At 36.2% G+C, this 21,032-nt stretch overlaps 1 protein-coding gene across 1 annotated transcript in view; it reads right to left on the reverse strand.

Annotated features, from left to right (window-relative positions):
* LOC112162553 (F-actin-uncapping protein LRRC16A) overlaps nt 1-21,032 on the reverse strand; it is a 44,115-nt gene that overhangs the window by 15,724 nt on the left and 7,359 nt on the right. The window contains exons 2-14 of the mRNA XM_024298356.2: nt 18,763-18,860; nt 12,102-12,152; nt 5,903-5,962; nt 4,682-4,803; nt 4,287-4,384; nt 4,124-4,194; nt 2,764-2,837; nt 2,605-2,680; nt 2,385-2,473; nt 2,082-2,176; nt 1,798-1,884; nt 301-404; nt 144-221 (exon numbers count right to left, since the gene is read on the reverse strand). Of these exons, the coding sequence (XP_024154124.1) occupies nt 144-221; nt 301-404; nt 1,798-1,884; nt 2,082-2,176; nt 2,385-2,473; nt 2,605-2,680; nt 2,764-2,837; nt 4,124-4,194; nt 4,287-4,384; nt 4,682-4,803; nt 5,903-5,962; nt 12,102-12,152; nt 18,763-18,860 (1,103 nt within the window). The remainder of the gene's footprint in view (nt 1-143; nt 222-300; nt 405-1,797; nt 1,885-2,081; nt 2,177-2,384; nt 2,474-2,604; nt 2,681-2,763; nt 2,838-4,123; nt 4,195-4,286; nt 4,385-4,681; nt 4,804-5,902; nt 5,963-12,101; nt 12,153-18,762; nt 18,861-21,032) is intronic.

The raw sequence follows: 21,032 nt of genomic DNA on the forward strand, positions 1-21,032 counted from the left end.
TACCCTGCCCTGGCTCTACTACAGCAACCCCTGGATGTATAAATGACAGGTTTATGATGCGGTTCTGACACATGCTGCAACTTAAATCCAACATACACAGGGTCATTATCATGAGCACAGCTGCATGGTTGTGCAGCTCTCACCAGTTCCAGCGAACAGTCGCTGTTGGAGAGATCCAGAGTCTGCAGACAGTTGGGGTGACCGAGGAAGTTGTGCAAACTCTGTAGATGGAATCAAAGTGACAACAGTTTGGAAAAAAACTTTATTGGACGTCGTGGTGGGGAGAGTGGCGGTAAATACCGTTATGTCATCGCCTCGGAGAGAGTTTCCAGACAGGTCAAGGTGTGTGAGAGTGGAGGCCACAACCGGGTTAGCACAGAGCGCCTGACAGAGGCTGTTTACACCTGTACAAAATAATGACGTTTATGGTTAACCACATGGATGATTCCATTTATTATTTACAGATCCACTCTGATTATCTTTGATCTATGGCGTTCCCATTTCACTTTTATTTACGTTATGCTGCTTTAAATCTAACTGACTGATGCCATGGCGTAAGCCCAACCGCACTTCCCATCATTCATTAGCTTACATGCTCTCCTGCTACCTTACAGCCCCTAAAACCCCCAACCTAACATTACTGGTGCAACAAAAGTGGCGACTGGAGTTAACAAGCCGTACAGTTAAGAGCACACATCATGTCAAGGCCCGGGGGCCAGATCCGGCCCTCTGGGTAATTCTATCTGGCCCTCCAGACCATTTTATGGTTTTTAATGGCCCGATGTTATCTTGTGCATATTTTCAACTTGTATAATTTTAACAAAATATATTTTTATAGTGAGTAAAACATTAAAAGTTATTTAAGGTTTAAGCTGATTTATTCTGGAATAATATTCCTGATTTTTTTATTCTTAATTATGTTAAAAAGTTACGGTTTAAAAGTTTGAAAAATTGGCATTCTGCTAGTTTTTTTTTTATTTTTTTTATTTTGGCATTTACTAAGATATTTTTAAGGCTATTTTGAAGTTTAGCTAATATTTCAGCTACATGCTAGAAATTTTGGCTAATTTAGCCTTTTTTCCATTTTCTAGGCTGTTTTGGAATTTAGCTAATATTTCAGCTACATGCTAGCTGTTTTGGCTAATTTAGGATTTTTTCAGTTTTTAAGGCTGTTTTGAAGTTTAACATTTTTTTCAGCTACATGCTAGCTGTTTTGACTAACCTAAGTTTTTTAGTTTTTTAGGCAAATTTGGCATTTAGCTAATATTTTAGCAGGCTATCAGCTTTAGCATTTTTAGCTATCAATTTCAGCATCTTCAGCGGCCAAATTCATCTTACAGCATTCACACTAGCATTATAACAGGTAATACTGTATATCTAGTTCATAATTATGTTAAAAAATTACGGTTTTAAAGTTTTAACAATTTTTTTTTAGAGTGTTCAATAAAAGTTTATCCTGTTCAGCGCGCGACCGAAGTTGTTTTGGATTTTGGCCCATTCTGTTTAAAGCCAAATGCCAGCTTGAATGAGGAAAATGAAGATGTTCATAAACATAGTCTTTAAGAAGGAAATGCATCAGAATTGAGTGGAGAGGAAGCTCGAGTCCTGCTCAGTTCATTTTCTTTCTTTCACAATAAAATCTGCATTTTCTTTCTGCTCCCGATTCACGATTTAAATAAAGAAATACTGCAAAATGCAGTTTTAAGCTTAATTTTCTTTAGAAAAATGCTCCAAGAACACTTGAAAAAACACCATGAAACACATTTTTTACTGGAGTGGATTATTAAGTCTGCTCACCTTTAGGGGACACAGAGGTTCTGGAAAGATTTAGATGTTTAATACCCAATGGAAGTTTGGCAAGCTGAGCGCTCAGAGCAGAAACACCTGGGAAAAAAACCAGACGGACTCAGCATGACTTTTAAAGAGAAGTTTAGTCATCACAGTGAATAATAGCATTGACAGATTTCAAAGATCATTGCATAAATTTGCCTGGACACGAAATATTTTCTTTTTTTCCAACTTCTACGTGGTTTGACTCAAATAGTTGAACATGTATGTAACATGCGTGAACATGTTTCCACCTTTATCCTCCAGTGAGTTGTTGCTCAGGTTGAGTGTGTGAAGCGTAGATGAAGGGTTTTGGGAGAGAGCGGAGGCCAATTTCTGTGCAAAGTCACTGAAGTGAAAGAGAAAAAGTAAGAGGAGATGAACTAGGATAAAAGCAAAGTTTTATAACAGTATCATGAATTGTTAAAAAAAAAGAAAAACAGGGATATTTTCAAATTTCTGAAAAAAAAAAAAATTTTAGAAAGCAATTTCACAATCAAATGCATTTTATTAAAAACATTTGACATGTGTAAAACAATATTTATATATTTTCTGACCTCCTGAGTCCAGCGTTGTCCAGCATGAGCTCCTCCAGCTGGCTGGAACGAGCCACCACTCTCAAGATCTGATCGCACACGTCAGTCGACTGGAATGCAGAAGATATTAATTAACATAAGACTGCAGCAAAATTAATTAAAACATACATGCATATAGCTTTAAAACAGAAAGCCCAAAGCATAGCTGTGTATATATAAAATAAAAAAAACATGACAGTACCAGTTTATAATCTTTGGTGGAGAGTTTTGTGAACCACTGGTTGTACTCTAAAACAGCAATGATTGCCACCAAATCCCTGCAAGGATCAATCACAAACATTTACCTCTATCTAAACTCTATCCAGAGTTAAAGTGAACAAAATAACTTTATGGTGGATACCTGTTTTCCAGGTGAGCAAAGTCTTGAAGATTGAGCTCTTTGGTGTCCTGGGTCAGATAAATTGTGTCCACATCCTGCAAAAATAAACAAGCAAAGAGATGAAACACAAATTAAAAACATTATAAATGATTAAAAAAAAACAGTAAAAAGATATAAACAGATGTAGCGCTAACATTCTTTTTACTAGAAATTAGGACATATATATATACATGAAAAACAAGCAAACTAATAAATAAAAACTGCATAAATAAAAATTAATTGTCATGATGTGTTGGGGCTTAAAGGAACAAGTAAAATATAAAAAATAAGCCAAATTATTAAAATATAAGAAAAATCATGTCTGAGGATATTAGGGCTTCATCCACTGTGAAGGGATTTAAGAAAAAAACCGTAAAACTAATCCTTTTAGTATGGCTTTTAAATACATTTTGACATATTCACATATTTTAATTTGATTTTATATGTTTTTAATAATAATTTATTGGCTTTAATTTGATCGTACTTGTGGGATGTGTATGCATGCTGGGTTTTTAATGTGTTTTGATTCATTTTTTACTACAATTGCTATTTTAACTTGTATTTTCTGTCCTACTATTATTTATTTTATTGTGAAAAGCCCTTTGAGATGCTTTGTAGCAGGAATAGTGCTAAGACATAAACCGAAATTTAATAAAATTATAAGATAAATACAGAGTGAGAAGACAGATGCTTTAAAAAACAGACAAATAAAAATGTCATATAAACATATGTTCAAAGTAAACTTCTATATACAATTTTTCAAAGTGTATTTTTATTGTTATTTTTTTTTTATCTATCTGCTACTTTTAATACAGCTATGGTAACTACTGTATGCTATTTCCCCTTTGTAAGAATAAAAAAGTTCTATTCTATGCTATTCTATTGTCTAATATGCTATTCTATGCAATGCTATTGTATTATATGCTATTGTATTGTATGCTATTCTATGCAATGCTATTATATTTCATGATATGCTATTCTACACTATGCTCTTCTATGCTATGCTGTTCCATGTTATGCTATTTTATGCAATGCTATTGTATTCTATGCTATTCTATTCAATCCGATGCTATTCTATGCAATGCTATTCTATTGTATGATATGCTATTCTATGTTATGCTTTTCTGTGATATGCTACGCTATTCTATTGTATGCCATGCTATTCCATGCTATGCTGTTCTATGCTATGCTATTGTATACTATGCTATTCTACGCTATGCCATTCCATGCTATGCTGTTCTATGCGATGCTGTTCTATGCTATGCTAATCTATTCTATAAATGCAAAATTAAAAAAACAAATAGAAATGGTATTTAATAGGACAGCAGTCTCCGGTACAGACCCACTGGACCTCCTCTCTGTATGGCAACCCCAAGTAATCACACACACACCAGTACTGATGAGAGAAGCCGCCTGCAAAGAGTCACACCACAACAAATATTTTAGCAAAACAACAACAGAAAAGCAGCATCGATGTGTTAGAATCCACTCTAAAATGGTTTTACCGCATGGCCCCAGGTCAGAAGAGCTCTGCTCAGCCCAGAGAGCCTGCAGGGCGGCGGCCCTTTCTGGAGGATTCAAGCTCAACTTCTTCATCAGCTTCCTTCCTTACAGAGAGAGAAATGAAAATGGAAAGACAGAAAAAACAGAAAACATCAAAAAGCTGAACGCGGTAGAGGAGAAAATATGTAATATTGATCTGAAAAACAATACAAGCAACTATAGTTTCAGTGTACATTGATGTGGACTGACTGAGACGACTCTATGAAGCTGAGAAGTGTTTATGACATATAGAAAAAAAGTGTTAAACAGTGCTAAAAAAAAAGGAAAATTCAGAAAAAGTCTCTTTTAATGTTTTTTGTTCAGCTCTTTAAAGGGTCGCTGTCTGAGAGTTTCTTACACGGGGGAGCCAGCGGGGCAGATCTGCTGCAGACAGCTGCCGATGTGAGCGACCACTTCGTCCACCTCGTCTGCCGAGCCCAGCCGGAGGCTCCACGGGCCGCGCTCATGCTCCAACAGCAGCTGCAGAGGGCAGCACACACAGTAACATCCAAATCAGGAGGGATCATGGGAGGATGCTATCCTATAGCTTCATGATACTAGAAAATATACATTTCTGACTTCTTTAATGCCTTTTCAATGATCAAATCCCTTTAATGACCATAAAAGAACACATAATTACTAGAATAATTAATCGATGAGGACTTTTCAGCTTTGATTCAAGCAGGGCTGGGTCTCGACAATAATTTCTAGAATCGATTCGATTCACTAGATCCTGGATCGTTAGATTCAGACTTTTTTTATTCTTATTATCCTCTCAATTCAATTTGATTCAAGTGAGTTTTGAGTTTACACAGTAGACACATTTGTTTAGAAATACATTAATAATCTATATATGTTTTGAAGATTTTCATATTAATCAAATACAGTTCACATGCTATAAAACGAATTAGTGAAATTAAAATGAGATTGTTAATACTATACAGTGTTATATGGTTTCTCAAAATGAGCTTCTCCTGGAGGGCGTTTCAGTTTGGCCACTAGGTGGCACTATAACATTAAACCTTATTGCAGAAGAAGAAGAAACAATGAGCAAAAAACTGTTTTAGACCACAAACAGTTACTTTAAAAATATTTCCTTAAAAAAGTTTGGAAAATTTATGCATGCGAGTTTATAAAGATGTTCATTTAGTTAGTAATGTATGTTTACGTCAAACGAGCGTTAGCATTAGCCGACCTACGGGAATCCTATTATATGTTAGCAGCAAGCTAGCTGACTTTACCATTAACCGTTAGATCGATCTCTACTTTTATGGATTGGTTATTGATCCATCTAATTTATATATATATACATATATATATATATATATATATATATATAAGGCTTTTACATTTATAAGCTTCAGTGGTTCCTGTTGAACAAAAACCCTCTTTCTAAGTGTTATTTTTCCTCATTTATTCATATCTATGAGTTGTATATGTTAATAAAGGGAAACATTAATTGATCCTCGGCTAATTCTGTAGCTTTAGTGTTTAATCCTGTAGAGATTGACAGAAAAGAGAGACTTAAATGAACCGATTAGTCTAAATTAAAAGAATTCATTGGCTTTTGTAATTTTACCTGATTAGGTTTGTTGCTGCAAACTCCATAAATTTCCAAATAACTGAAAGACTGTTCAACCTGAAAAAAAACAGGACATATTTATTCTTTTAAAATCATTCAGTCAAAAAAAATACAACATTTTAAAGAACAAGCACTCTTACAGCCCCAGTGTTTGGGAAGAAGGAGGAGGAACAAACTAAAAACAATAAATTAGACTTGTAAAAAAACACTTATTTGTTTGTTTATTTGTTACATTTTGTCAAAAAAACAAAGCACTAAAATGTATTTATTGCTTCTATTTAAAGTACAAAGTCAGACGTGCATCAAATAACAGTTTATCAAACAAATACAGAATTAAGTGGAATAAAATTGAATGTAATTTTGAGATCTTACATAAAGTGTTTGGATGCAAAACTCTATTTTTGTTTGTTTTTTGTTTGTTTGCATGGTGCAATTGCTTCCTGCCTGCCAACATGCAACACCCGCAGGGATAAACTGGAACTCCGACTCCGTCAGGTTTTATCAGAGTTCCAAACCTCTCCAATCCTCTCGAGATGAACAGAAGCCATCGTTGGATCAATCTCAGTGCTGCTGTGGTATGAGCCGCTCAAGTAGGGCTGGGCGATATGACGATAAAAAACCGTGTACGATATCCAAAGCTGACGATAGGTCATTTTTAAGATATCGTTATATCGCGATATTTTACGAAAAGCTGCAAGAGTGAGAAGGCAAAAGCTTGTTGACAGCTGTGACTTTAAATCCGAGCTGCTGCTGCTCCCCCTCCTCCTCCTCCTCCTCCTCCCCCTCCCCGGTGTGTTTTTCCTGTTTGGAAGTCACGTGACAAATAACGGGACAGACTCGCGTGCGCCGTCGAGTAATGAATGACGGAGGTCCGAAAAAGTAACAAAAGGAGACGCAGTGTCTTGCAATCGACTTCAAAAATAATCCGATGGAGAGGAATCATCACGGGACAGGAATCGCATTTTAATAGAGAGAAATCAGGCTGAGAACTTTGAACTGTGTGCTAAAGTTTAGGCTAAAGTGGGTGCTAGCAATCCGTGACAGACATGCTAGTTTGGCTCATTAATGTATGTTTTTATTAATGTTTCGTGTTTTAAAACATAGCAGATGTTAATAGCACGTATTTACGTTCAACCTGCACAAAAACTGATGGTAATTCATGTAGGAAACACGTAAAATGTTCTGTCAAGATGCACGGTGCTGCATTGTTTTGCTAGCTCTTTGCATAGCTTTGCATAGCTTTTGCTAGCTACTGTAAGAGCCTAAATCTTATCGTCGGTCGCACTCCCCTTGTAAGAAGTGTAAGTGAGTTTGCACATAATTTTCTTAATCCGTGGCGTCACCGTTGAGCTTCTTTCTTGGCCGTACGGACCGAATAAAAGCCCAACTAGAAGAAACAGCGCTAATGCTAACGCTAGCTTTCTGCTCAGTGACATAAACACAGCAGAGAGCAGATGTTAGTGAAGGAGCTGTGGATGTAAACTTTTTAAAACATTTACTGCTATTATCTCTGTGTTTTGAATCTTAACAGTTTGGCAGATGTATTTGATGTTATCATCCAAGTTTAAAAAATGTTTTTTGTATCAGTTAAAGATGCTAGCTGGAGCCTTTTCTCAAAGTACAACGAAATCGTCTATTTGAAGGTAAATTCTGAAGCAATTGAGATTTATTTACCATGTATGTAATCCAAAAATAATAAAAGTTTCAGTTTCATTTTAAAATGTGGTAAATGGTGTTTTTTTTATTTTTATTATTTTTATTATTTAGCATTTTGAGCTGTTTTTAATAGAGAAAGGACTTTACTAAACTTTATCAGTCATTCATGCTATAAACTTCATCAGTCTCCCTCATTTCTGGTCTTGGGTGACAATCATTTACAAGCTCTGTTTTATGGATTTTAGCACAAAGGAAAAATTAAAACTCACTGATATTTAGAAGCTGTTCATTTGACAGCAATGCATTACCTGTAGCAGTAGAAGACGCAATTCTTGCAATATTTACAGGTTAATCTTAATAGATAACTATTTAATTCGAATAAATGTAAATATTTGTTCAAAAATATGTTTACTTCTTTCAACTAAAATCAATATAATTAAATTTGAATTTATTTTAAAAATATCGTGATAAAATCGAAATCGTGAAATAAAATTAAAAAAATCGTGATTTTATTTTTTTGCCATATCGCCCAGCCCTACGCTCAAGTATGTGCACGAGCTATGTTTGGCAGAGTAAGCAACACCATTGCAAAAGAACGTTATCTAATCAAGCTGTAGCTTCCTAAAAGTCTATACTGAGTGTGGTGTCCTTTTGTTTGCAGGGGCTGTGAATCTTTCCACTACTTCATATGGAAACTTTCTTAAAAAAGTTTAAATTTATAGGAAAAGAGGGGAAAACCACCCCAGAAATAGAATAGAGAAGAAGGTGGAATCAAAGGTTTGATCTGTAGAGCAAATGTTTGGAGCCGATTCACATCCACACACTTCTCCCTGAAAAGTATTTTCTGAAGAGAAAGTGTGACTAAAGGAAAAAAACGGATGAGACATGTGCTGGAGGAGTCTGGAGAGACTAAAATCAAAAATGAAACCAAATGCAGACAGAATGAGTGAGAGTGAATCTAGAGAGAAAAGGGGCACAGAGAAGCAAAGCCCTCTCAACTGCTCTTGCTGCCAGCTGTTAAATTCCTCCATTGTCTTTTTTTTCTCCTTCTTCCCTCCCTCTGCCGCTCTCTGCAGAGGAACAAACCCCCCTCTGTTCACTCCAAATTAGAAAAACCACTGGCCCACTCTGGAACAACAGATCAGGGGTCAGCCGCCCAGCACAACAACTCAGAACTTAGATTTGATGCTGGTTATGTTAACAAACTTAATGTTGGAACAAGGTGTTATTTAATCTTAATTATCTGCACATTTCAGCTGAAAGCTTGACTTAAAATGACTAATTTAACTATGCAAAACCTTATATATAAATTAAAAAATAGTATATTGCATTAGTTTTTCTATATTTATCGAAATACTTCTAAAAACTGTAAAGAAAAATTTATGTTTTATGGTAAAATATATAAAACATTTCAAAATGGAAGAGGATGTAGATGGTCGTGTAGAAATAAAATAAAAAATATTACAGAAACTGTTCAAAAAAAGAAAGTTATTAATGACCCGCTTCAATGAAAGTGTTGTTTTTAGCACGTTGTTGTAGCATTTTTCTCATAATGAAGGACTTGTATAAAAGAATTTAAGATTAAAACTGCATTTTTTAGTATTTCATTATTCAAATCGTGTTGAATCAGGAGCAGATGAACACCGGATGGTACAAAGTCTATGACTGAATTCCCACCACAATCCCTAACTACTAAAAAAAACTATATCGTGCGGGACTATCTAGTACCATGGATTTTAAAAGCATTTCGGACACCATGCTCACTACTTTTCTTTCTTTTTTAAACGCCGGATATGACGTCACCGATTTTCACAAAGTGAAAATCTATTCAATAGGAACATTTCAGGACATCTATTTGTGGAAATGTAGCTGGTTTATTAAAAATGTAAATTTAAACAAATTTGTTTTCGCAAAAATTGATCAACCGCAATGAATTGTGGTCTATATTCGCTAATGTAGTGAGCAATGATACATACTAGTTTTTCGCAAAGACTTCTGGGAGTTTTCTAGTGCATTCAATTTTGAAATTGAGTAATTTTAGAAAATGGAGAACGCACTATATAGTGAGTAGGGAAGGATTTTGTGCATCACTTTTTCCGGTCAGATTTTAAAACTTCCACTTGCAGACAAATAGATCTATTTTCATTTTCCTTATTTGAGCTTAAATCTGATCTAAGTTGTACAGCTGGATGGCTACGATATTGTTTACTGGGTTTTTTAGCTACGCTAATCTTCGCTTGGGCTTGTGAGGCACTTGTTGCTAGCGGGAGAGATTGTAAACAAAGGCATGCTGGGAAATTAGCAAGGCTAAATTCTGCCCACGACCCAAAAGTGAATTTTTCCTTCCTTAAAAATGTCTTAAAAATGTCACGGGCTTTTTAATTTGAGCTTAAAACTGCATACCGTATTTTCCGGACTATAAGTCGCGGTTTTTTTCATAGATTGAATGTCCCTGCGACTTATACTCCAGTGCGACTTATATACGAATTTTTAATGACATGAGATATGGACCGTAAGTCTAGAGTGCCCTCTTATGGTGATCAATGTTATTACTTTATTTACTTTAGTTATTCAGACGTGACACTGAGGACGAAGAATTTAAGGGATTTAGTGATATGGAGTGAGATTGCGTGCAATTAATTACAGTAAAGATACAAAGTTGCTGAGTTCTTGAGGCTATAGTTAAATAAAACTGTTATGTTATATAAATGCTACACCTTTTCAATTTTTTCATGATGCTAATATGTGAATATGTGTTGACACATATTCAGCCTGTTTTCTATTCACTTATGAATGTTATAACTTACCTTCCAGGATGATGTAATATCGTTTTTTTCAACTAGTTTGTAAAATAAATTACTTGAAAAAAATGCGACTTATACTCCAGTGCGACTTATGTATGGTTTTTTCTTCTTCATTATGCATTTTTTGGCCCCTGCGACTTATACTCCGGTGCGACTTATAGTCCGAAAAATACGGCAGTTATAATTAAAGGACCAATGAGGGAGTTTACGAAAAATTCAAAACTACACCTTTAAAAAAACAAAAAAAAAAAAACAAAGTTGTTTATGGGAACTGTTTACCTCACTTTTCACTTTGATGCGACTTTGACTCATTCCATGCAAAAGACCGAGCAGACAAACATGACAATGAAACTTCTCCAGCATGACAATGTTTCCTCTCACAATGCAAATACTGCAGATCAACAGTAAAAAGATTAAAAAGTTCAGAGGTGTTAGTTCAGTCATTTACCGAGCCTTTAAGCAACTCTGATCGAGCGTTTACAAGACGCGCCGTGACACGTCGAATCCTCAGGAGGATCCATCGGAATCTGCTGCCAACGTCTCCGTGCCAGACATCACATGTTCTTCCCCGCCGACCCGTTCCCATGCATGTCAGGGCTCGATTCACAACGCGGACAGTTACCAGGATTAAACACAGATGCTTATCTATATTTAGCCCACTAAAATCGAGCACTTTCAGCTAAAAAGATGTAAGAAGGCTATCAAAATAATTAAAGAAAATGTGTAAAATAAAACCACAATCCAAAAAAATCCAGACGACAGAAGCAAACTAAACATAAAAAAAAAATATTATTCATTCTCTAAAACAAAATGTGCTGTTACAAGATATAGGAAGTACAACTATAATTATTAAAATGCTTTATATCAATATAGGAAAAAAAACAAGAAATTATTTTTTTAAGCAAAGAAAAGACACTTTATATTCTAAACCAGAGGCGTTCAACACTTAATTTATTGTTTTTTCTTAGAAAAGCATCCATCTGACATCTGGACTAAACCCAACCACTTAGTTTTACAAAGTGGTTCAGTTTTACGACCAGTAGTTAATAGTTGCTCTACAAAAGAAACTGTTTTTCTCTTCGGATTTGGGTCTAGCCCTCTGCCTTGAACTTCTTCTCTTCTCTTCCTGTTGGCGTTTTCCTTTCCCACAGGCTGCACTCTCACAGCTGCACTCTGGGTAAAACTATCAAATGTCTCCATATGCTCCAACCTTTTTATCATAACGGTAGAGAGAGAGAAGGGGGGCCGGAGGGGGAGAGGAGCTTCGTGAAATGACAAGAACGAAGCAAAGGATCAGGAAGAATTCTGATGGGTTTGTGATCGCAGAAATGCTTTTAATCGAACTTAATGCTGGATTTTATTTAAACTAACACACATAAAAGGATATATTCCAAGAAAACGTATTTGTCTATGATTTTTTTTTTTTGCTAAGTTTTACACATTTTTTTCTGCTAGGGGGCGATATCGTCATTTGGGTCTGCATGGAAGTGGAATAAATGTGGTAAAGCAGAGATAAACAAAACACAGCTGTTTGGAGACTTAAAAGCCTTTTTCAAATCCAGGGGCTCCACCGGTTAAGATTTCAGAAAGCGTGAAAAACTCAGTCCTACGTCCCACTTTAGGCTTTTCTTTTTCTCCTTCACTTTGCACAGAAATTAGGCATCGTTTTGGGCTTCAAAGTGCACATCAGCTGCAGAAGATAAAACATCTGGAAGAACACAAATGTGTAAACTCACCTTAGAAGGAACTTTAGCTGTGAGTAAATAGGCTCGATGTGACGCCAAAGCCTGTGAACACGGAAACAAAAGAATTGTTAAAAATTACATCAATAATTACAGGATTTATTTATCTTTTTTTATTAACCTCTTTCAATCCACTTTTGTCAAATAAACATTAATCAGCATGAAAAAAAATCTAAAGAAAACCCAAATAAACCAATGTTTTTTATTCCTTAAACAGGAGATATAATGTAGGAAAACAACATAAAAAAGGATAAAAAGCAGTATTGTTACACTCAATATGTCCTTTTAGGCCTTTAATTACAACAACTTTGTCAATTTTAACATATAGAGATGATAGGAATCTACATAGTTGGATAATCGTATTTTTTTTTTGCAGATCTTGAGTGTTTTTTGGCGTAGAGCGAACACATATTAGTGCTGCCTAATTAAAGAAAACTCATGTCTCTTTGAACTCACAAAAATAGTAGATAATTTTCACCTTGAGTGAGTGAAATTGTAGCTTTAAAAGTGAAATGATGTGAGATGAATGGTGAATTTTTCCTATAATGATGTTTATAAAAAGACTAAATGGAGAATTAAAGTCACTGCAGTTTGTTGTGGTATTTATGGTGACCCAAGAGTGACAAACAATAAAATGTATTTCAAATGAAGTATTGTGTTATGATTGAAACTTGTGTATTTGCTATCATGTTACAGAGCTTTTAGTACATTTTCCCCAAAGCAACTGATTCATTTTACGCTTGCCCTTGTATGGGGATGTCTCCAGGTGAAAAATGGGCAAACCTGTACAGGACACGCAGGTGACCCGCACAAAATATCAAGGTCGTAGACCGCTAGATAAGCCCACAGAGCGGAAATGTTTTAGTAAATTTTTGGCCAAATTAGCGAGATATTGAAAGACTCAAACTCCCAGGCTTAATAACTTTTAATATGTGTTTAAAATTGAAAGATAATGTCTCTTGTCTCAATCAACAACCTATAAAGGCCTTAAAAAAAAAAAAAAAATCGTGATTTTGTTTCTTTTCAATGTGTCTCTCTGCTGCTGACAGAGAGAAAGAGACAACTGCTAAGGGACCGTCTACAAAGTGCAAGCTCTTGGAAAATAAATAAATAAAAACAAATAAATGATTACACTGATATGAGCTAGTCATAACTACTCCTCATTGTAATCAAGCTACAACAATTTTGGACGAAAGTTGTTTTAAATTTTCAAGAATTTCTAATGGACTCATTTGATCAAAAATGACCAATAGCTCTGAAACTACAGTCATCAAACTTTCTCATATAACTAATTATCACCTTATTTTATTTTACTAGTTAATAGTTAACTATTTTGTCTAGTTGGCAGTTGCATAATTTTTACTTGATTGTTCAAACTACTTCACAGAAATGGACTGTTTAAGTGCTAAATAATAAAAGAAAGTAAATTAAATGAAAAAACCAGGACTACCCAGATCTGTTTATTAAATTTGTTATTTATTAAGTGTTACAAAAGTATCAGAAGATATACTCAAAATCTAATGACTTGGAGTCAGATCAGGACCAATAAAAACCTAATCAAAATATCCTGATTGTAGTTTATGAATTGTTGCCTTCCCACCTAAATGTTGCACTGATCCAAGATCTGCCAAAGAAATAATTAACCAGCTGATGTTGGATCGCCAAAGATAGGATATGATTCAGCTGGTATAAGGAAGAGGTACATTTCTTACAAGGAAGCTGTGGCTTAAGCATGACTCAAGGAAATGGGAGATAAGAGGTTGAAATCTGGGTATGCTTTCCCTACAGCTCATGATTTATCTGCCATATAACTTTCAGCTATAAATTATTTTACAGAATTTAAAGAGAGAGTAAACCACAACTGTAGAAGGTGTGTGTCATCAGCCGCCTGATTTCATGCCAGTTTTTTAGTCAAAATCTTAACAGGAAGTGACATGGGTACAGCAAACTTTCCACAGGCTAACAACAAGTGAGCATGCTCAGTGAAGCTGCTTTAGAGTCTGTCAATTAAAAGGCCAAATCCCAGTAAGACATATATTTTAAAATAAAAATAAAAAGTTGATTCTATAGTTAGTGCCACTAATATTTTTCTAGCAGTCATGACATACACTCACCGCCCACTTTCTTGGGTACACCTTGTTAACACTGAGGGTGAACCCCTTTTGCCTATAGAACTTTAATCCTTGGTGGCATAGATTTAACAAAGTACTGGAAACATTCCTCAGAGCATTTGGTCCATATTGACATGATAGAATCACACAGTTGCTGCAGATTTGTCAGCTGCACATCTTCCACAGGAATGATAAGAAATAAGAGGAACTGTCATCAGATTTACAGATTTTTTCTCTTTTGTTATAGGGTTGGAGTTTACAGAAACAAAGTGGCTCCATGCCAGTGCAACACTATCACAGGGAAGGGATGCTAGAATACAATATAAAAAATTCAACTTGATACCATGAGCGTCCCACTTCTGTGCCACAACTTTAACTTCAACCAGTGCAGCTGACACTAAAGCACAAGTACAATTCACTTTAAAAAAAAACTTTGTAAAATTGCATAAACTGCCAAACTTTTATCAGTTTAACTTGCATATTAATTTCATCATTCCATGTATGAGTTTTCCATTCTACAAAGAAAAATATTAATAGAAACTTATCATAATTTACAGAAAGAATCTATTACTTTGACTAAATAAAATGTCCTTACCATAACTGATTGCAAATCTATATTTGTGTTTGAACATAGACATATACAAACTAGAGAGGTAATCATTATTTAAACACAAAAATAAAGCCTGACATGCTAAGGGGAGAGTAACTAGAGTTATTTAAATAAAAAAATAAAAAAATCATGCCTGTATATATGTAAATTTGAACTCTAATAAATTCAAACTGGCAGATTACAAAAAAAAAAATCACTTCTCTCTTGTCATGAATGTAAAACAAAACAGTAAGCATTAACAATAGATTTGAAACCAGATTGCACTTATGGTCTGACTTTTTAACATAGAAGTTATTGGATCAGTGCCCCCTTCTGACTCCAGCCCCCAGTGGTCTTTTGAGGAACTGCAACATTTAGTCTTCTGGTAACTTCAGGATTGAAAGGTGGAATTTTGACAGCCATGAATCAGATTTCTATGTGTTACTATGCTTGTGTTGATGAAGAAATAGTTGCTACATCCATCATTAAGCAGAAAAGGATCAGACGGTGGCTGATTAAAAACCACTCATTAGTTTGACATGTTATAATGCAACATTTAGACTGTTTGTCTCATATAAAGGAAACATTGCACGATTTGAGGAATGTGGCGTCTTCCATCTCTGTGCAAATCTTCATTTCCCAACACCTCTTGGTTGTGAGTGGGCTACTTTCTTCAAGTTCTGACAGGAGTTGAAAAAGCTTGGGAATGTGGATAAAGGAGAAACATAGAATACAGAATTAATGTGCTGAATTTACTGAAGCATCTGGCTATGGGGTATGAGGAAGCAAATTTAAACTAGAATAGACATGTTTTTGATTAAAACATTTCTATGTCAAAGAAATGTTAATTTTAGGTAACTTCAGTTTCATACTTTATGATGACAAAACAAATGGAACAAACAACTTTCCAGCACTGAGAGGCCTTAATAATCCCCAAGCCTTGACACAGCTCTTTTAACCAAAGAATGGAAAATCTTCGTGGTATTTCAGAGCACGCATCAACAATTTGGGAAGGTCCTTCCTGTTTTCTTCATGACCATTTCCCCCTGTGATAAGAAATAACTCCCATTTCAGGATGGAGGACTGAAAGGTCAGCACAATCTTAAAGACCCACTCCAATCAGTGTTTGATCTATTGTAAAAGTTTCCCCAGTGGTCTATTTTGATTATGCCATTTTTAGCCAAAAAAAAACAAACAAAAAAAAACTTATTTTGTAGGACATAGGTTCTGCAGAGCACCAGTAGTCCATTAGAATGTTGTCTATGAGTTGTGAGTGGGATAGTGACTTCCCATCACCCATCTGTTTATGATGTCCTGCTAGCTTACAGCCCCTCACACCCCAGCCTAATGTTAACAATGCAGCAAAAATGGCGAGCTATCATCTATAAGTGGATGCATCAGATCAGATCAGATTAGATCAGAAAAGCTTGTATTGCATTTCCTACGTAACACAATTGTTTTCAAACAGCGTTTTATTGTATGCTCTGGATTCACAACTATTTGAATAATGAAATACATGAAAATACACCTTTAAACTGAATTTTCTACACATTCTCATTCCCAATAAGTCATATATGGACGTGTAGCTCAGGCCTCCCCGGGTTACTTTTTGATGTTTTTTTGGTGTCCCCAACTTGGTGTTTTTTTCTTGCTGTTCCCATTAAATCATGGGTCCCAAACCCACAGGACGTGGTACCAGAGGCGGAACCGCAACCGGGGAAGGCTACCTGTACAGCACAAGGGTTTGTGTCTTGGTACTGGTTCCAAATCAGATACCGGTGCCAGTACTGGGTTAGGGTACCTATACCAGGCCGATCAGGGTTCCGGTCATTGGCCCGAGGGTTGGGGACTCCTGATTAGCGTCCATGGCCCGGTACCAAGCGGTCCTCAGTACTGGTTTGTGGCCCAGAGGTTGGGGGACCCCTTATTTTATGGGAACAGAACGTCAGAAACAATGAGTTGGGGACACCAAAAACGCGAGGCGGAGGGGGCCTGAACTATACGTCCATATATGACGAGCTGGGAGTGAGAATGTGTTGGAATTTTCTTTATATTTATGCTCCATCATAACAAAAATGTTACAAGAATACGTTAAAGACACAATTTTGATTGGCGTGGGTCTTTAACCTCCTTAACCTTTGTGCCCAGCCCTATGCGTGATCCCTCCCATGACAAAGGTGGTCCAGATGACCCAACTTTAATGTAAACATGCCTAGGATAACACAAGGGTTAAAACTTTTCAATAACCACGGGTCATTTCAGAATAAATAAAGGAATTTATGAAACAAAAAATTGGGGTTCGAGTCCCTCCGATTTTGCACCAGATGAGTTTCTTAGGCTGTGAATTAGCTCTACCTGTGAAAACTATTCCTGGAAAGATGAAAAAGGAATGGAATTCACTCTGTAGTTCACACAAGAAGCGTCTTTAGGTACTGCAGCCACAGTCATTCAAAAATATTTAGCAACCACTTGCAGCTCTCCTGGAGGAAAACAACTCGTATCTGTGTTTGAGGAAACGGTTTTCCAAAGATGCTTAGGTCTGCACTTTTAGCACAAAAAAAAAAAAAACAAACAAAAAAAGAAAACAAAACTACACCAATTCCAGATAAATTTAATTGTCTGCTTTTCAGACACTAAATTCCAACAGTGACCAAGCAAACGTGTTCTTAATAAAACGTGACATTCTCCTTCTTGACAAACTCATTTGTTTTTCTCTCTGGGACTTTATTCTATATTATATTTCTTCTATATATTTTAAGCAAAAACAAAATGTATTTGACATACCAGCTTTAAACATTCAAAGCTGGATTTTAGGTCTTCTAAACTGTTACTCTTTGTGTCACTAATTTATTGTTTGAAGCTATGAAAAAGGGTTGTTCTATGTTTAGTGAACGTAACACACATCACTTGCAATTGTATTCGACCCAGTTTGGTAGAATAAGCTAGATACTGAACATCTTTATGATTGCATCACATGTACATAAAAAGACAATCACAAAAGAAAACACAACAGAAAGAGAAACTGATATTTTTCCACAAATGTTTTAATTTCTTGATTAATTCCACACCTTTTTACCAACTAAATCATGTTTGTGTCTGTGGTTTTTAAAGTCGTTGATGTTACTCCATAAATTTCTATCTAATATCGTTCATATCCATACTATATGTACATTTTCCAATATATTTTTTGTTTTTTCAAAGTACCTTCAGTTGAAATTTTACATACAGAAAAAAAAAACTTCAAAAAGTGAATAGGGAGGCTAAAAGGTAACAAAATATTTTATAGAAACACAATTTGACATGTGTTTTGGAATTATATGGGAAAATTGGAAATGAGAAGACCAATCTGAGATATGGACACATCTAAGCTGCGGGTTCCTCGATCCCTGCAGCTTGAAAATGACGATACTTTAATGTACTTAAGGCCCTGGTGCTTTTAATTCCAAGCCTATAAATCCATTTATTTGAATTCCAACCAGTCTAGTAAGCCTTTTTGAGTCGTAATGTAAGATCAGTCAACCATTAGAGATGATTGTTGGTTTGCAGGTTCATTAAAGCTGTGAACAGAGTTAAAAGAAGCTTCATAGTAGAGGGACAGAAAAAAGTACAACAAAAAGTATTAAGTAAGCATTAGTTTGGTTCTCACTGAACATCCATATTGTGACTTTTTTTCTTATTAAAGAAAAAAATGCGAAGGAAAGGGTAAAGCAGAAGAAACAGCAATCAAGTCTGTCAAGTTTTTACTGTCTGAGAAAGTTGACCTTTAGGTTTATATTTAGGCTGATCTTTACCTCATTTCCTGTAATCACACGTTCATAAATAAACTTCCCAGATACTATTTTACTTAGGAATACTAATACCACATCGATGACTCTGTTACAAAAATAAAATGAAGCATTAACTGTGAAATGTAAATAGGTTTTTGAACAGAAATGTTGCTTTAAAAAGCACTTACCAGCACTCTGTTCTCCACCTTTTCACCTTTGACCTCCAGCTGGACATTGCGCCTCAGGGTCAGTTTCACCCTGCGACCCACCGCTTCCCTCACGCTCTCTACAAGACAGGAACACATCATTAGGACAGTGACAGCCCTGGGAGTCGCATTACAGCTCATGGCTACATCTGTGATGACTGTTTAGATGGGCGGTTCGCCGCCGTGGGATCAGCTCGCAGAAGAGGCCAGTGCATGCCTTACGCTGACGAAGGGTTTATGAGTTTCTTTTGGTCTTCTAATATACAATAGATAGAAAGTTCACATTTATTGTAGGGATTTATGGATTCATATCATGGAGTTATAGTAGATTTATGATTTTTGCGATGACACACAAAATCAGCTTTCTAATACTCCATGGAAAAGAAGCACGTGCAGTCATTGGTGCACAAACATCTCTAGAGTGCTAACACATGCTTCAGAGCACCGCGAGGAAAAGCCCATTCAGAGTATTCCAGGAGCACACACAGCTGGCCGAGGCAGGAAGCAACAACACAAACATGCCGACTGACCCGTTTGTGACTTTTTATTGGTGCGCTGCAGTCACTGTGGAGACATGCACCGCCACAGGGCTGACTTTCTACATTATGTGACAACGTGGAAGCAACAACTCTTTAGCTCTGTTTTGGAGTGTTGGAAATGTGACTTTAAAGGTGTATTTAGACTGGGAAAGTCCGTTTGTCCGGACTGAGTCTACAACTTTGCAAGAAGGCTAAAGTCCCATAGACTTCCATTGAGAAATATATATTTTAGTCATTTTATTTGTGAGAATAACTATTCTTTCTTTGATATATTCTTCTTAACATCTTCTATTTTTTTTTTTTAAAGATACTTTTTTTTTCTTATAAGTAAGTCCAGTTATAAACTGGCCAATCAAATGCTGCTGGCCCCAAAATTTCAGTGGGTTTTTGAATGGAAGCAGCAATTTTGTGTTGTGTAAGCTACATCGGGATGTTGTTACCGTCAACAAAACAGAAAAAATCCTCAATAGAAAATAAATGAAAGGCTTTCAATGGGTTTGGTATGTTTCATTGACACTTCTTGAATATTTTTGGGATGCTTATATTTCTGAAGAGTAGCAGGTTGTTGGCGCTCTTATACAGTTTGAACAAATGGAGAAAGGGGGGAGGGGGATGCCGCTTTTTTAGAGCAAAGAACAAAGAGGAACTGAGAAAAGTCAGACGTGGGTAAAGAGATCTTCATGTTGAGCTGAGGAAGGTGTGGGCTCACTTTCATGACATCATGGAGTCTCAGTCCTTCTTGCAACCAGACACACGATGAAGTCATGAGGAAGACGAAAACAGACGTTGTGAAGCAGCACAGGGCCTGATCAGAAACACATGCACCACTCCCTACAAGCTGGTCTTAACGGCGAAAAGTCAATGAAGAGTTAAAAAATGGTCAATGACATTCTGGATTATGTTTGTGGAGATGAAATATAACTCTCCAAAAGCATAGAGATCTTGACAAGGAGTAAAAGATAACAATCATTGTCCAGGTTCCCCCAACAGATTTATCGTCCAGATGAAGGTAATCAAAGTCTATTAGACTGAGAGGTCCTATGAAAACACAGCAAATTGTTATGCTGTATTTACTTATTCCATACAGCTAACCAGAAGTAATACAGTCTCATGTTAAAAGACATTTCCAGACTGTTGTAAACTTAGTCTTAGTTCATAAAATTATTTATGACAGGATCCACCATAAAAACTGCCAGTGACTGTAGTGTTCTGTATTTGTGGAGTTAATTGTGACAGAAGCCCCAGGTTGATGGAAACCTTATGCAAGACACTACACAAGAATTAACCCAGACAACCTCAACTCAAGTCATATGCACACATAAAGGGGTTTCGTCCATTGGGTTGTCCAAGGATGTAGACAGGAGTGGCTGCACGTTAAGGGGAGCGCAGGTGCATCTCGCCATTCCCTTGAGGCTTGTTCTGCCACTTTAATGAAAATGCAATCAGCATCGTCATGTGCATGGTAAGTGTATCTTTAGGCTAATATAAGTTGGATGCACTTACTACATACAGGTGATGCTGTTGTACGATGCCCTTACTGACAACACATATACTGCACGCACATGGTGTGATACCCACAGGATGTACACACAAACTACCATCTGACAGTCTAATTTGCTAATTTTGTTAGGCTGCATGCTAGGGGCATGCACTAATCACTTGAATAATACTAATTGAGGCTGGGAATCACTGGGTACCGCACGATACGATGCG

This window comes from Oryzias melastigma, linkage group LG11 (assembly GCF_002922805.2).
Source record: "Oryzias melastigma strain HK-1 linkage group LG11, ASM292280v2, whole genome shotgun sequence".
NCBI lineage: Eukaryota > Metazoa > Chordata > Actinopteri > Beloniformes > Adrianichthyidae > Oryzias > Oryzias melastigma.